Consider the following 16,552-nt stretch of genomic DNA (forward strand, 5'->3'; position numbering starts at 1 on the left):
AACTCATCATCCTGGATAAACTGACATAACTGTGTGAAAACAGTTAACTTTTAGAACTACTACAAGGTACTGATACAAAATAACTCGAAGTCAACACACTTACTGGATATCTTTTCTCTTTTTATTCTGAGGGTCCACCAGACGAAGAGTGTCTCTGATAACAGCTACTTTCACTTCTTCATCAACAGGGCTTGGGACGTTTTCAAAGACTCCAGGAGAAAGCTTTCAATTACAAAGGGATGCAATTACTCGGCACAGACCTGAAGATTATTTATTCCACATTTCCTCAAACTTCATGCTTGTCATGTATGTTTTAAATACACAGTGATTGACAACAAAATACTTCTTACAGGATACACAAATACCTTCGTATTTTCAGTATGATATTATAACATTTTTTGGCAATTTTCTCTAGCAAATTGAAGTATTAAGAAACAGATTACTGCCACTGTTACCTTTATATTGCGTATATAAACATGAAAAAATGATTAGCAATCCCCTAAACACAATTAAGCCAACTGCAGGGGATGATGAATAAATGTATTCATGACAAAGATGATGGAGAGCTTTCACAATTCCAATAAGTCGTATTTCTAGTGCATAAGATTAGCAATGATTTCAAAGCAGAAAATTACAGAGAACCTTGGCAGTTTCATATTAGTAGACAGTTTTCATCTTTCAAACAAGGAAAAAAGGCCAGCAAACCAAATCTAAACAGTTTCATTCCAATATCACTGTCATTTTGAGAGCTCTTACCTCTTGCTCATGTTCTATTCTCATGCTGGGGTTTGCATTTACTTCAAGTAACATTGGCTTCAAGTTTTTCATCAGGAGAATGTCAAACCCTAAAATCTGTACATAACAAGCAATGTGTTACTTCAGTTCTACTCAGTCCTTTTCTAGAGAATGCAATGGTCATCCATATGTCAATGAACAGGAGGAAGAAACACTTGAGGGGCAAAAGAGAAATAACTAAGAAACATGAGAAATCACTGAACAATTCCTGAAGCCACTTGCCTTCAATATTAATGGCTACTTTCATGCTACTCCCATCTCAGAATACTGCATCAGTCAACATGGAATCTTAGCACCTGTGACAAGTGGGTCTTAAAACTGCAATCATCTTAGCAGCATTAGGAAGCTTCAAAGCTTCATAGTTACAACATCTAAAAGATGGAGACAAGTGAATACTACTATCAAAGATTGATATCCATTGAAAATTCTCCATATATGTTTATGCCTAATAGTAACACAGGTCAGGAGATAGGGATTCGTAAGGTAAAACCTGGGGGTGAGGAAAACCTAAGCTCTGAGCTCATGCAGTGCTACTCAGTGTATGCAGCACACCCAACCAGTGATCAGCATAACTAGAGAAAGCTTTTAGAAAAGCAATTAAACATCCAGAAAAATAATCCATGCATAGAAACAGCGGCATTCCTGGCAGAAATTCCAACCTACCTGGAAGCAAGTTGGCCCGGGCTTTCCTGCTGGTATGTCAGACTGATAGTAAACTTTCAGTTCTGGTGTCAGTGCAATAATTGTTTTAATCACCAGTGAAATTATATCTGACCACAGCTTTTTGACATCAGCTCCTCTGGAAGACAGCCTGCATAGAATGCTGGAAAAAGTCCTCTTGCTGCCAGTGTTCACATTGTCAGAATGGATGAAATTCCCGCTATGGATATTTAGCGAGTAGTTGGTTAAATGCATAAAAACCTGGTGCAAATTTTTTAGTGTGGGTTCTTGGTAGGGCTCTGTACAGAATCTAGAAAGTCCATCTTTGGCTATGTAAATCTCTAAGGGTTCTAAAGATTTCAATAAGACATAAAGACGGATATCAAACTTCAGTTTGTCAATGAGCAGTGGTTTGCAGATGTACTCCTGGACCACAGCTGGCCGGCTCTGGATGCTCCCTGTCTGCCTGATATCACTTGGGTCTTTAATGAGGTAGATTCCATCTCCCTGGCACCCTCCATCAGGTTTCACAATAAAAGTGGGCTTCCAGGATGGATCGCTGTCTTTCATCATACGAACCTGGAAGGAAAAGGATTACACTGAAAGACATTAACTGAGGAAGGGGAAAAGGGCTGATGAAAACCAACAAATTGCATTTATAAACAGAAATAAGCAAAAATAACACAATCACATGACTACAGCAGTAAACACTGTGGAAAAAAAGGCAGACGATAAACAGCACGGACAAGCACAGAGACAAACCAAAAATCATGAGTAGGGAATTAGTAGTACAGCTAAAAGGTCACTTTATTTAACAAGCCATTGTATAAACTACACCAGGAACTTCTTTTTAATGTTACATACCAATTTACACACTGAAATGCTGCATATCTCTTGCACAGAGAAATGCATCCAGTTCACAGAACTCACAGAGTTCTGTCAAATACTCATCACTGCTAACAAGTTAAATTAACAGAATCATTCCAGAAATGTTTTTTTCCCAGAAGAAATACATTACCAATTGAACTTACTACACACGGGTGATGGGAGATGCCCCCACTAGAAAGGCAATAGGAGATGTGAAATTTTGACACCTACTAACACTCTGTGAGCATGGGTATAAAGGTCACCAAGACACAGAAACAGCATGAAAAAGGAGGAAAGAGGAAAAAAAAGAGGAAGAAAAAGGTCAGCAAACCAGTAGCTTTCAGGATCAGTTTCTTTCCATTGTTTGTAGTGCCTTGCCATGAAAGAGCTCTGTTTGTTAAAGTCAACTTTAATATTTTGTAAGAACGTCGCTGGAGGACTCTGTGACCTATTTCTGTGTTGTTTACAGCAGCGTGGACCTCAATATTCATCTATCCAATTCTCCTGGTGCTTTGTGATATCCATGAGTACAGTATAAGCCATTATATCCATATCTCAAGGTTTTTTTCCACACTGTGCCCTAGATTCTTGGGACATATGAGGGAAAAGGTTTAAATGGTTCACTGACAGAAATTATGGTAAGAGTGATGGGGAAGTATCTGGGGTTTGTCAGAACCTAACTGCCCTACAGCACTGAAAGGGAGCCCTAACAAAGAATGCAGCTACAGAAAACGCAGGACACAGGCTAATACATTTATCAGCTACTCATGGGATTTGGAAGAATAAAGCACTTAAAATCTGTTCTTTTCAAAATGGAGGGATGTCACAGTAGAGATCACTCTTTTCTTGCATTCACATGTTTTACAGCACCAGACCTGCAGCTGCTATTCTCTCTATTCAGCCAGACACTGCTGAACAGCGGCGGTGATCTGGTTTTACACAAGCCTGAGGCTTGCCAGCAACAACTGAGATTGACTTTAAGAAGCCTGAGGATACAAGCTCACAAAGAAAAAAAACGATCAATAGCCACTATCAGTCCTGGCCCCACAGAATGAAAGAGAAGAAATCAGCAAACAGGAGAAAGCTGAGCACCACTGAGATCATGGGGATTTTCAGACAGCACCTTCTGCTGCACTACATCAGGCTGCAGACCCACATGAGAGCTCCCCCAGCCACAACATTCTCAAGGCCTGAAGCACTTCTGGCTCCATCCTATCCAGTTACTTATTTCATTGAGAATCACCCTGCTAAAAGCCTTCCTATTAACTACAGCAGAAATTCAAGATCAATTATTTAGACTAGGATTTTTGCCATGGCCAAGTGTCACACTAACTCAATGAAAGAACATTCTTCACAACAGGTCACTTTGAGGGATCAAACGCCACAGTGAAGGTCAGGCTACATAAACTGCATGTGGATAAACAGGTCCGAGTAGATTAGCAGACCTAGATGTGCAAAGAAGGATAGCAGAATTTATGCCCTAGTCTTTTTACCACTGCAGAACAGCATTGCCTTGACGTGACATTTCTCTGCATACTCCAGGAGTTTCTCTGGTTGTTAAAGTCAGCATCTCAGAAAGATACTTGCTTAATCTTAAACCTCCATGACTAAACATACCCTGCTATGACTCTAGTTGTATGCATGAAGTGCCAATCATGGTCTACGAGGGCAGAAAGTAATAAAGAACATCTATGAAACCAGCCAGGGCAATCTGCCTCCCATTCTCATGTCTGCTGTTCACGCCTCAGGCTACTTCTGCTCTGCTACAGCAGCACCTTTTCAAAAGAGATAAAGCTTTCTGGGAACTATTGTTACAGATGCAACAGCAACCTGCCTTTGAAGCACTGCGGCTTAACAATCCCTGGTCTCATAGATCTCATACTTAACTCTTTCCACTTAGCTGGAAAGCAAGTAACTTTCTCCATCACTTTCTAGCCCAGGTTAAGTCCAAACCTTACACATGGCAGATGAACACAGAACACTGGGGAAATGGATAACAGTAACCCAGAGTCAGTTTGGGTTTGAGCAGACTGACTCTCTTGAAGAAAGCAGATGGTTTCTTCATCTTCAAGGAAATTTCTGACAGTCACCTTCAAATTCTCCACAATCCCCTCAACTATATTCTTGCAAGGTCTCATTATGAGGAAGCTTCTCCAGATACAGAGAATTCAGTCATATAAGAAAATTAGTTCATACAAAATGAGGTATTTCTGTGTACTGAGCTTCACAGAAGGAAATTATCTTTAAAAGCACATTAACAGTTTACAGTCAACAGCAAGAGGGGAGTATGATGCCTGAGGGCATGAAAATCTGATCCATTTGCAGGTTTGCCTTTGGTGAGGAAACATAGGCTGAATGCACACAGTGTTCTGAAAAGCACGCATACAATGGGCAATAAGATTTGACAGCACAAAGACTAGAATATTCATATCAATGCCTAAGAGGTATCCAAAAGCTGAAAACCTGATTAAACCACCAAAAATATGCTGTGCTGGAAATTAGCCTGTCCAAATTAGATTCTTATTAAAAATTAATCATATTAGGCCTATTCATCATCCTCACAGACAACACAAAGAAGGCAGTATGAGAGCAGTAAAGGCCCTGGTTTGAATCCCAAGCTAGTTGCTTTTCAGAAATTGGAATTTCCTATTAGAAATAAGTCTTTATACACAGATTCCAACAGATTCATCTCTGGTAGTGAAGGGGTGGTTACCATAGCACCTGACCAATTTGCTTATTTGTAATTCACCTTCTGTTATGGTGAAATGCTAGTGTAAAATGGTCTAGAAGGTAAAAAATAGCTGAATAATGAAAAACACCTATCACCAAATGATACTAAGGGAACTACCATTTTGTTGGTATTTCCCAAATGAAGGTCATCCACAAGCTCAAAAGTACAGCCTTCTCAACAACTACTGGCTTTTAAGGCACAGAAGATTAATATTAGATTAGCCATAACATTTCCCACCTGGATTTACAGGAAAGTGGGAAAAGCCAACAGCATTTGATCAGTTTCTGATACAAACGTATGCTAATAGTTCATGATCCTGTTTACAGAAGTGAGACACAGTAAGAATGTTTGAGAGAGAAGTTGTCTTGAAATGTTACAGTGCTTCAGGAGGAGGCAGTGAAATTTAAGGTCTCAAGAGTTTAATCTTTCGGTTGTCATTTCTTTTATAGGCAAAGCCTCCAGGTGTTCATGTCTCAGCCCAGCCCTTTGGGACAAAATCCTATACCACAGACAGCACCAAACCATCTTCTCGTGTCTAAGCTACACCTACACTGACAGAGAATTTATTTTCAGTAATTAACTGTGCCCCAAAGGACATGAATACTAGTAGTAGTGAAGGTACAGCAACACTAGCTTGAGCATGACACATCTAGAATATATACACAGTAGCTGCAGCCCATGACAATACAGCTTTACTTCCAGAAGTACCAGAGATGCCTAAATCATCTTGTGCTCAGGGAAATACGTACACGACATTCACAGAGTCAAGTGTATGCCAGTTCCTATGGGGCTATGTCTAACATGCAGGCACTGCCAATGCTGTATTGTACTCGTTTGTGAATAAGCTGAAAATTCAGTCTCCAAGAGCTGATGTTTTCCGCAGCATTAAGGTCCCTTGGTTGTAAAGCAAACAAACCTACGTATGAACAAGTAAACAACACAACAGACTGGAGAGCTCCTACTGATAGCTCAGGGAACAAGTGAAAAGTGTTCTGAACCATTTATGGTTCACAGTGATTTGGAATGTTCTGGTTTGTAGTTTTTCTTGTTTTGGAGGGGTTACATTACAAACTTGCGTTAAGTAGAACATAAACTCTTACAATATAAAATATGTTTGATAACAAGAACTATGCTTTTCTCAAACACAGATGGAAGAACATATGCAAAGGAAACTCCTAGGAGTGTGTTACTGGACATCTGTTATTCTTGGAACAAAAAACCAATCATTTTTCTCTCCACCAACCGTTCAACCAGAGAAAAGTATTTATTTGCAGTGCCACCTGCTGACAGAGTGCAGGTCTGTGCATGGAACCTGAGGTACAGACCACGCTGCTACCAATGCTCAGTTCATCAGCGCCTCGCAACCAAGACCAGGATGATTCCCAGGAGAACCATCACCAGAACCCCTAGTGCACCATTCTGAAAGTTTACTTCCAAGTCATTTGCACTTATTTACCTGTCACTGCTAAATTGATTGGATAATTTACCCTCCTTTTACAAACTGGTCCTGCCTCTAAAGCAATAAGGCTGAAGTACTGTTGGGATTTCATTGCTTTTTACTATTAGTGGCAGTGCCATGGCAGTGACCCAGCACACTTGAAGAGTATGTATTAAAGGATGCTCATGGATTTAATTGGATTGTGGATATGGTAATTAGCTAAAAAGTAACACACATTTTAGAAGTCTATTAAGGTCCATACCTTTTTCTCTCACTTTTCCAAGCAGAGCGTACTGTGGAATAGAAGAATGCACTGGGTGGGTCAGAAAGGGTTAAAAAAGAATGCATATGATATTTTTAAAGATAGCTACAACAACCAAACACCAAGACCCAGCACCAATTCTTCTCAAAACAGATGAAAAAGAATGGCATTTTATTACATTCTGAATATTTAAACAACACAACTACAGTCTGGTGAGAGAGTCAAACAATTTTTCAGGAAGGTGGGAGTGTATTTAACATAGCACGGAACAAAATGCTCCTTTGAAGGATTTGGATATAACAGGCCTGATGGACTAAAAAGATTTCAGGGACAATGAACCTGGTGAAGTACCACACCCCACACACTGCATTGCAGCTTCCTCAGCCCTTTTAAACTCAGTAGAAAATGCAGGGAAAGGGCTTATGGTTCTACCATATTTACTATTCAGAGATCTCTTCTGACATTGCAGAGGTATGTAATTGTTTTGAAGTTTATTCCAGAATGTAACAAACAAAAGCAGTTCATCCAAACTATGTCTGATCTCACACTGAAGACGTCATCCCCAGCACCCGAGTGGGATTTTAAACAACCTGGTAGGTATGAAAAAGTAAAGAATGCCATGGTGACAACACCCAACAAGTCATACTATTTTGAGAGGAAAAGCAATCTACCTCATCCACAAAGAGGGGAAGTTCTTCTGGCAGAATCCAGGATCGAGGATAGAAGTTATATTCAAGAGGAAATAGATCCTGCATAGTTCTCACTGCCCGACTCAGGGTAACTTTTCGTACCATCTCTGTCATACCTGGGAAAAGAACACACAGTGTCTAAAAGCCATGGAAAACCTGCACTGAAGTCTCATCCTCAAAGTAAATTGTTATACTATTACTCATGCTACTGGTAAGGCACTCTAGTCATTGCTTTAATAAAGTTGAAAAGCTTTTAAAAGGTAAAAGCTGACAAAATATTTGGACCATTCCCCTGCGGTATTTCATATTATAGGTATTACTCTATCACATTAGAAAAAAAATCAATTAACAAAAATACAGCACACAATAAAAGAGGGAAAGCTTTAGTCAAACAGTAACTATCTTTGCCATAATCCAAATAATGGCCCTAGCCTGCTATCATTCCAGAAACAGGCAAAAGATGTCATTTAAATATAACCAACCACTCTGTGTGTACTTCGCATTCATTTAAGTAACTATGTCAGAAAGAACAGAACATTGTGAGGAGCTCAACTTTGCTGTTTTCCTGCAGCTTTGAAACGTTCCTGGGAATTAGGTCTAGTTCTGAAGGACTGGGTTTGACAGCTGTGCAGGGCATTTGCTACCAGGTAGAAGCCGGAATACACAGAGGGTGACATTCATCTAACACAGATTTAAACCACCAGAAAACTACACTGTCCACGACTTGAGTATGAACTTCTCACAGACAGGAGAAAGTCAGGGTAAATAAAAGCATAAATTTCTGTATCTGAGGGCTCTTATTCTCACAGCATACAAAAAGCAGCAATAAATCTAAAGTAAAGGGCTTAGATAAGTCAGTACCTAAGGTCTTAGCTCTTACTTAGAGACATCTCAACAGGGATTAAACAAGAGGGAAAAATAAATAAAAGAGCTTAAAAAAGTTGAAGAGTCATCATCAAACGAGGGCTGCCATGAACTCTTCAATATTAAAAAATCCATTTGAGGAACTTCGCTTTGAGCTTCTCCCTAAGATAGGCCACAGGAAGAAACAGAACAGATTCTTCACACTTTGAATCAAAACCAAACCCAAAGACACAGTTATCAATGCTACAGAACTGACAATAATCACAGACTTCACTTAAATTATAGCCCAACACTTATTTTTCCTGAATTCATACATATGAAGTATTCTTTTCATCAAAAACACTTTCTCTCCAAAACAAATCTTAGATAAGTGGCAGTGTGCACTTGCAGCCCAGAAAGCAACCGTATCCTGGGCTGCATCAAAAGGAGCGTGACCAGCAGGTTGAAGGAGGTGATCCTGCCCCTCTACTCTGCTCTTGTGAGACCTCACCTGGAGTATTGTGTGCAGTTCTGGTGTCCTCAACATAAAAAGGACATGGAACTGTTGGAACAAGTCCAGAGAAGGGCCACGAGGATGATCAGGGGCTGGAGCACCTCCCGCATGAGGACAGGCTGAGGAAGTTGGGGCTGTTCAGCCTGAAGAAGAGAAGGCTGCATGGAGACCTCAGAGCAGCTTCCAGTGTCTGAAGGGGGCCTATAGGGATGCTGGAGAGGGACTCTTCATTAGAGACTGTAGTGATAGGACAAGGGGTAACGGGTTAAAACTTAAACAGGGGAAGTTTAGCTTGGATATAAGAAGGAAATTCTTTCCTGTTAGGGTGGTGAGGCACTGGAATGGGTTGCCCAGGGAGGTTGTGAATGCTCCATCCCTGGCAGTGCTCAAGACCAGGTTGGACGAGGCTTGGGTGATATGGTTTAGTGTAAGGTGTCCCTGTCCATGGCACGGGGGTTGGAACTAGATGATCTTAAGGTCCTTTCCAACCCTAACGATTCTATGATTCTATAAAAAATTGTTAGACACCCATCCTGATAGTCCTACCCCCTGAGCAGAAATCACCTACCAAAAACCAGTAATATGCTGAAAATACTATCAGCTGCTTAGGCAGATAGTTCACATTAAAAAACAGCAAAGCACAGAAATGGTTAAAATAATCGTATTTTTAAAGCATTTGTTTAAACTAGAAACAGAAGCAAGGTACCTGGAAACTTGTTGACTTGACCTGAGAATATATTATTGTCATGAAATGATACCCCATGCCAATAGATATCACACGGCAAGCGTCTGCCAAAAGGATACTGGAAAAGAGACAGAAGACAAGTTTTGAAGCAATCTGGCAATATCCATTCATTCCTTACTTTTCTAAATGCTCATATTAAACAGAAATCATTCAAGAACAGTCTTTTGACTGTCAGACGAAAATACACTCTGTATTTTGGTTGCAAAACTAAGAATATTTTGATGGGTTCAACACTCTCAAGTTCAAGATGTTAACAAGCCAGGAAAGGTTTCCAGAAACTAAAAACAAATGACTGAGAGGCATAATGTGTATGGAGAAACTCCGAGCTTGTTATCAACCACAATTAAGGCATGACTCATTTGTAATTTAAAATACTATTACAGGGAATAAAATTTCATTAAGCAGCACTTAATTCCGGCACATGAAGACGCAGCGAGAGCGAGTGCTACAGCTGGGAAGTAAACACACTCTGATGGAGTTTGGGGTTGGGTTTTTTCCTCCTCAGTTTAAGGGGTGATAAACAACCATCCAGGGAAAAAAACAGGAGAGATGCTGGAGAAACTGTCATTACTGGCAGTTACTAGATCAACTCCTGCTCTTCTAAAGATCACCAGAGCCCCATGACTTGCCTTTATTGCTCTGTCACTGCAAGCTGGCCACCCACATCCCTTTCCCAGAGATCACCCATTCCCATGGTCACCCTCAACCACATAACATTTCCATGTGCTCCCTTTCCAGTCTCACACGAGCATGAAGCATTTCTGCTCCCTAGTACTTCATTTCAGGGAATACCTGGAGTTAGTAGGATTGCTGTAACTTACTATTAAGTTGTCACTGCAAAGCACTTCCTGAGCAAGCTGATTTAGTAGTGTCCAATAAATTCAAAATGGATATTCAAAGATACTTAAGTGAAATAAGTGTATTATTCATTTATATATATTTGGTTATATGGATTCATTTCTACATTCTTTTCTGGTACCAGCAGCTGTAATTAAAAGAAAAGCTTGCGATTCAGTTAATGGTTTGTTGAACATAAATATTTCAACTACTGAGAACAAAGGCAATTATTTCAGCAATATTAATTCCAGCTTCTTTTCCCATTCATACAAGATCTCACCATAAATTGGAAAACTATAGAGTTTCCTATTATCAAAGATCAACCTATTTTAAAGCAGCCTGAAGAGCTCTGGAACAGCACTGCCAATTACCAATAGCAACAGTTCCTAATACTAGTAAAGTGGGTTTAAATTAAGACTACCAGCAGTAAGAACAAAAAGCCCCATGAATTAGCAGTATCAACAGTTCAGAGCAAAAAAAAAGAAACCCAAGTTAAAATCCAAGCATTTGTAAACCATGTTAAAAAGTTTTATGTAAAAAAAAGGACTCTTTTATGCTTGTTCTCTCAGACACAGACCCACTTATCAGTCAAAAACACCACCCATTTTATCTTCAACTCCATGTAGATAGTTTTAACACCATATGGAATACACTCACAGGAATCCCTTCTATTATTAGGCTGCATCCTTTTCAAATTAACATGCTGTATCTCTGACCACAGCATTTTTAAGACACTTTTGTATTACACATCAATCACCCAACGACTTCAGTACCATTTACTTACAGAAAGAACCATCCTATTTTGCAGAAGCATCTTATTCTTTACTCCAAATGGCATTTTTCTTCCTTTAAAACATTTCTTTAAGCACTGGATTTTTTTTTTCCCTTCAATATGACAGGGAAAAATAAAAGACTCTCATAATGCTTTTGAGGGAATTATTTTATTTGCTATTTTAATTAAAATTTCAGTTTCCTCAGTAAATAGCCTTGAAAAATTTAATTTCAAATGCTAATTGAGCAATGCATCCTTCCTCTGTTTCCTCACTCATAGGGATGAGATACCAAATTTCACAGAGCCAGTGGATTCCTCACTTATTTCATTATTATTCAGCCTGCAAAATCCGGTTTTCTACAAGTGAAAATTAATTCTGTTAGGCTCCAAAAGACAATCAGTGGCCTCAACCTCTCTCTGCAGGTATAGCCAGAATACAGATGCAGCGTTGGGTCTCCAAGCGCCCTTCCCACTAAAACCTGAGCAATTTATTTATTTATTAAATGAAATTGAAATGAAAGGAATTGAATTTGCATTTATATAACACCTTTCATCTATGGAGGATATCAAAGCACTTTATAAACACCACACAGAAATCATTTCACAACAGATGAAGAGCGAGCAGCTATGGACTGGAAAATGGAAGCACTGCACACCCACACCAGCAGTTCAGATAGCACAGCAACTTCCCTGCTCCTGACTAATCAAGATTATTTGGATTTATCCAACAAGGAGATCAAATTCAACTCCTGAATGAGCTGGAAAAGATTCTTTATTATCTGCACTAAACTTGTACTTAAGAATAGTGTTTGGAAATGAACGAGGAAGTTCAATTATTTGGGTCCCTCTGGCAGCACTAGGCAGATAGAAGTTAATCTGATTTTGCTAGAAGAGCCCTTCCTGCTGCCTCCCAGCTCCTGGGGCAGGGGACTAGCTAAAAGGAAAGGTGGGCAATGGAAGTAACTTCCATCTCATCTACCTTGTAGCAGCTGGAATAGCCTCAGATCTGCACTAACCAATGCCAAAGCAAAGGTGCTTACAGCCACAGAGGGATGGAGGTCAGGAATGTGACTGGAGCCATCCTTGCCACTGAATGACTGCTCTGTGCAGAAAACCAGAGTCCATCCCTAGGATCAATCACTGCAAACAACTTTCAGGTTGCAGTCAATTCACTAACTCTTTGAACAATTCATTTTAAATCTTTTTCTATTCAGATTCGGGGTGTATTTGGAGGAACAAACAAGGAGCCACAAAGAGCTTTGTTTCCAAAGTTGTTCCCATCACTTTGACACAATTAATAATCCTTCATGGTCAAATTTGTCTGACAGGTCATTCCTACCTTTTGATTAGAAGCCAATCATTTAAATTGTCTCACGGGTCACATCAGTCTGTTCCATCATGTTTAATGACAAGTTAAATGACTCATCTTCTAGTCAGCTTGTCCCAGCGTAAAATTTCAACTTATTTCTACGCCTCCATCCAGCTACTGAACAGTGAGACAAATGAAACGCTTAATGCTGGGATATTTGATGCCCGAGACATCTGCTTCTTCCACTTCCCTGGTAATTGAAAGCTAGGTGAAGAAATAATTTATTAAGTGATGAATAAACTCAGGATGCAAGCTCAATTTGTGCCCATTATTTCATTTGGCATATCATGTTCATTTAAAGAACGTGACACACTGAATCAGATAGTCCAATCTAGTGAGGGGAGTAATTGCTTCACTGGCACACACATCAGAGTCCTGCAATGCTTTTTAAAAGGTCCCCCCTGTGTGTTACTCCAGACAGGGCTATCATGGGTGATAATTTAATTTACTTAGAATTGCCACAACTGAAAAAAAGGAGGCTTTTTCCTGTCTTTTGCTTCCAATAACAGAACTTCAATAGTTAAATTGGTCTGTTGGATGCTTTCATTCTTCCCCATCTACCAGTGCAATAGAATAAACTGTGCTCATCAATATTAGCCATGTTGTGAGTATTCTTCCTCTTTTTTTTGTCTTCTAATGGCATTTCCCATATGCCAGTTTACTAAAATGAACTACTACCATGTGGACAATTCTGTAATCACACAGTGCATTATGACTTAGTTCTATGCATTATCAGGGAGCATACTGCAGTAACAGGCTATTACTGAAACAAAGCTCTTCTGGCAAGTGAGGGTAACTACAGCGAGGAGATTTCAGAACATACAACTTGAAACAAAAAGCAAAGCAAACCAAAAGGCTGTATGAGTCTGTAATACTATGCATTAGACAAAGTTATCAACAAAAATGAGACCACTTTAAAAAGCCTGTGATAGCATCTCCTGCCCAACAAAATATTCAAGCCAGCACATCCAGCAGCAAGCATAGAGAAGAACAGAAACAAAGCAATGGGGAAAAAAACTGTAAAAGAAGTGACAAGGGAGAAGGATCAAATACACTAAATCGAAGTCCAAGGTGCAATCACCTTGCAAAGTATTATACAAGGGGTGAGAGTAGAATACCAGCCCCTGCAACATCAGTATTTAAAATACACCCATTTCATTATTAGTTCCAAGACTATTTCTTTCTGCATTATTTGTATGGATCCCACAAGAAACAACATCTGTGTTCCCTCTGCTGGGCCTGCTGTAACAGTGCACCGATTTTCAAGGCTCTTTGGTCATCGCTGACAGCTGACAGTGTCAACACTGACACTGAAACAAGTATCTTAGTGCTGTTTTTCTAAACATTTGAAAGGGAGAGCTTTCAAAATTATACATAACTTGAAGAAAAGAGGTTTTCTTGGATTTTCCTCATCTTAATGGTATTTTTCCCTTCAAATCTAGACAAGATCTTGCTTACTGATTCCCTGTGCCTACTGACGTCTGCAAGCTTGAGGTCAACACTTTGTCTTGCTCCCATCCCAGAAGACTTTCACCTTCATATTTTCCACAGTGTCAGCAGTACCAGTGAAGAGTCACAGCTAATATCGTGTCCCCTTTCCCTACTCTTTCCCCTTCAGGGTGGGGGTGAGAAGGAAATAAAAAGAGAGAAAACTCATTGTCACACACACATAGGTACAAGAAAGTATTTCCTTGATAAAAAGTAACATCACATTCACACTTATCAACCTATTTATAAGCTGAATACATTACAGCGACTTGTTCACAGGGAATGAATTATGGGCCATCTAGATGGTAAAGTCAAGCATCACAAAATTCCATATTAAGTCTCTTCTTTACTCAAAGGGGCCAGAAGAGGAAGCAACAGACTAAATGAAAAATATCGACTGAACTAATGAATGGAAGAGAAAGAATATTGAAGGAGGCAGTAAGCAAAGAAAGATGAAGTAAAGGCAAAAGCAATTGCTGTTGGGGGATGCAGAGCAGGAAGGAGGATGTTGATTAACACAGTGCAGAAATTCAAGAGAGGAACAAGAGCATGTGAAACATGATTTGTAGAACAGAATATCAAGTGCCAGGCAGATATGCACAACAGTAAAATCGCAGGAAATAGACAAGGCAAAATTAACCAGCAAGAATGGCTCATTACCAGTGTAATCTGCGAGGCTAACTTATATCAGCAATTCAGCAACAGTCCCTGCAATGGCACCAGGAGCTCTGAAAATAAAACTTAACCATAAGAACAGAGAAATTAGGTGTGATGTCCCCCTTGCTCTGTATGTCACCAGCTAAAACACAGCGCAAGGCTGCTGACAGACACTGCACAGGGGCACTGAGGAGTAAGAGAGTAACAGGCTTTAATTTCACGCCTCTGGAGTTTCCTTATGACTTTGCTGCAAGAGCAGGAGTTGAGAACTGGAGCATTTGTGCAATGAGATTGTGACATTCTCCCACTGGATTTAAATACTAAAAATGTTGAAATTAAATTTTATGCAGCCAGAGGATGAGGAAGCGTTACTCTTCCTGGCAATGAGCATAAATGTCTTTGTGGTATTAAGTATTTAGAATGTTATAAATAAACACAGGTAATATTTACTGCCACCCCATCCTCCTTAAATTTCTATAAAATTATTAGGGAAAGAAAATCATTACAATTTAAGAACAAATTAGCATCTATAATAAGATATATATATTAGAAATCTCTTCAGGATTTAAATAAAGAGTTCCAAGACATCATCTTTGTGCCAGCTCCCATATTGCCATGACTCTGGTTCAGCAAAGACAGGCAGGCACTGAACTCCTCACACAGAACAGAGAAAACAGATGACTCAAGCTGCAGGGGGAGGTGGGGGGAGGCTATACTTTCTCTGCACGCACTGATTTAGAAGTGTAAAGCCTGTTATGTATGCTTTGTTAAGTGGTTTAATATTCATTCATACACAATGCTCTTTGACATGCCTTCTAGATAACCTGTGACGCAGAGGCTTTGCCACCAGATCAAACAGCTGATGTATCAGGTAATATCCAAGAGATGCCTGCTGTCATAAGCCTTATTTCACATACCCTTACTATGAGGGAAGGGTGTACAGAAAGATGCAAAGTAACATAACAGTATGTTTTCTCCATATATATATATGTATATATATATATAAGCAGTACAATTTCTCCATAGCAGTAGGTTTTTTTGCCCTTTCCAGCAACCAGTTTAAGCTTTGAAGCATAATATCCGATTACCCCTATTCTGGCTTGCATAACTGACGATGGCAGCTTTGATCATTAATCAAACCAGCCTCCAGATTTGAAATCTAATTAGAAATAACTCCATGGTGGAGGTTACACCAACCGGGATGACCCCTCGCTGTAAGAGCCTGCTCTGGAGAGGAGGCCACGGCGGGCCGGCAGAGCAGCGGTGGGCCCTGTAGGAGTCGGCGGGGAAGGGGGCAGCGGCCCGGGCTGAGGCCCAGGAGGCCCCCGAGGGCCGGTCGGGCGCTCACCTCCCTCCAGTGGAGCTGCCGTAGGCTGATCTTCAGCGCCTCCAGCGAGGTCTTGGCCTTGGAGCTGTCCACCGTGACGCGGGGCCGCCGGGCGGCTCGGCCCCCCTCCTCCCCTCCGCGCCGGCCCGGGGCCCGCCGCCCCCTGCCCCGCACCGCCCGCCCGGGTGGGCCTTTCTGGCCGGCACCGCGGCGACACCGCCCCCGGCAGGCAGCGGACGGCAGGGGCCCATCTGCCGGCGGCGCCCCGGCGGGGTGGCCTCCCTGCGGCTCCTCGGCGGGCAGCGCCGGGGACCCGGGGGGCTCCTCCGCCTCCCGGGCCGGCTCCATCCCGCGGCGCTGCCTCCGCTGGGCCGCCGCCCCCGCCCGTTGCCATGAGAGCGGCGCGGCCGACGGGGCGCGCGAGGGGCCAATCCCGCGAGGCCTCTGACCCCGCTCGCCCCGCCCGCTGCGGCCGCCTCCGCCATTTTGAGTGCGGGCAGCGCCGCCGGGCTCTGCCGGGGAGGCCATTTCGGAACGGAGCGCGGCCGCCATCTTGGA

The 16,552-nt window shown here is 41.3% G+C and overlaps 1 protein-coding gene across 19 annotated transcripts in view; it reads right to left on the reverse strand.

The window, feature by feature from the left end:
- The window catches only part of TTLL11 (tubulin tyrosine ligase like 11), a 62,298-nt gene extending 45,878 nt beyond the window's left edge, over positions 1 to 16,420 (reverse strand). For 13 of the 19 annotated variants that reach the window (XR_009968937.1, XR_009968934.1, XR_009968936.1 and 10 more), the window contains exons 1-6: positions 16,016 to 16,371; positions 9,506 to 9,602; positions 7,425 to 7,558; positions 1,459 to 2,034; positions 757 to 852; positions 104 to 222 (exon numbers count right to left, since the gene is read on the reverse strand). Coding sequence is in view for 7 of the 19 variants with exons in the window: in XM_062640946.1 (XP_062496930.1) it covers positions 104 to 222; positions 757 to 852; positions 1,459 to 2,034; positions 7,425 to 7,558; positions 9,506 to 9,602; positions 16,016 to 16,342 (1,349 nt within the window). In the remaining 12 variants the exon portion in view is untranslated. Of the gene's footprint in view, positions 1 to 103; positions 223 to 756; positions 853 to 1,458; positions 2,055 to 7,424; positions 7,562 to 9,505; positions 9,603 to 16,015 lie in introns of those variants that run through there. The other 6 variants (XM_062640949.1, XM_062640948.1, XM_062640950.1 and 3 more) reach the window with 5 other exon arrangements.
- Between the last annotated feature and the right edge of the window lie 132 nt (positions 16,421 to 16,552).

This window comes from Pezoporus occidentalis, unplaced genomic scaffold (assembly GCF_034315485.1).
Source record: "Pezoporus occidentalis ecotype Australia unplaced genomic scaffold, CSIRO_AGI_Poc_V1 ctg68, whole genome shotgun sequence".
Lineage (NCBI taxonomy): Eukaryota > Metazoa > Chordata > Aves > Psittaciformes > Psittacidae > Pezoporus > Pezoporus occidentalis.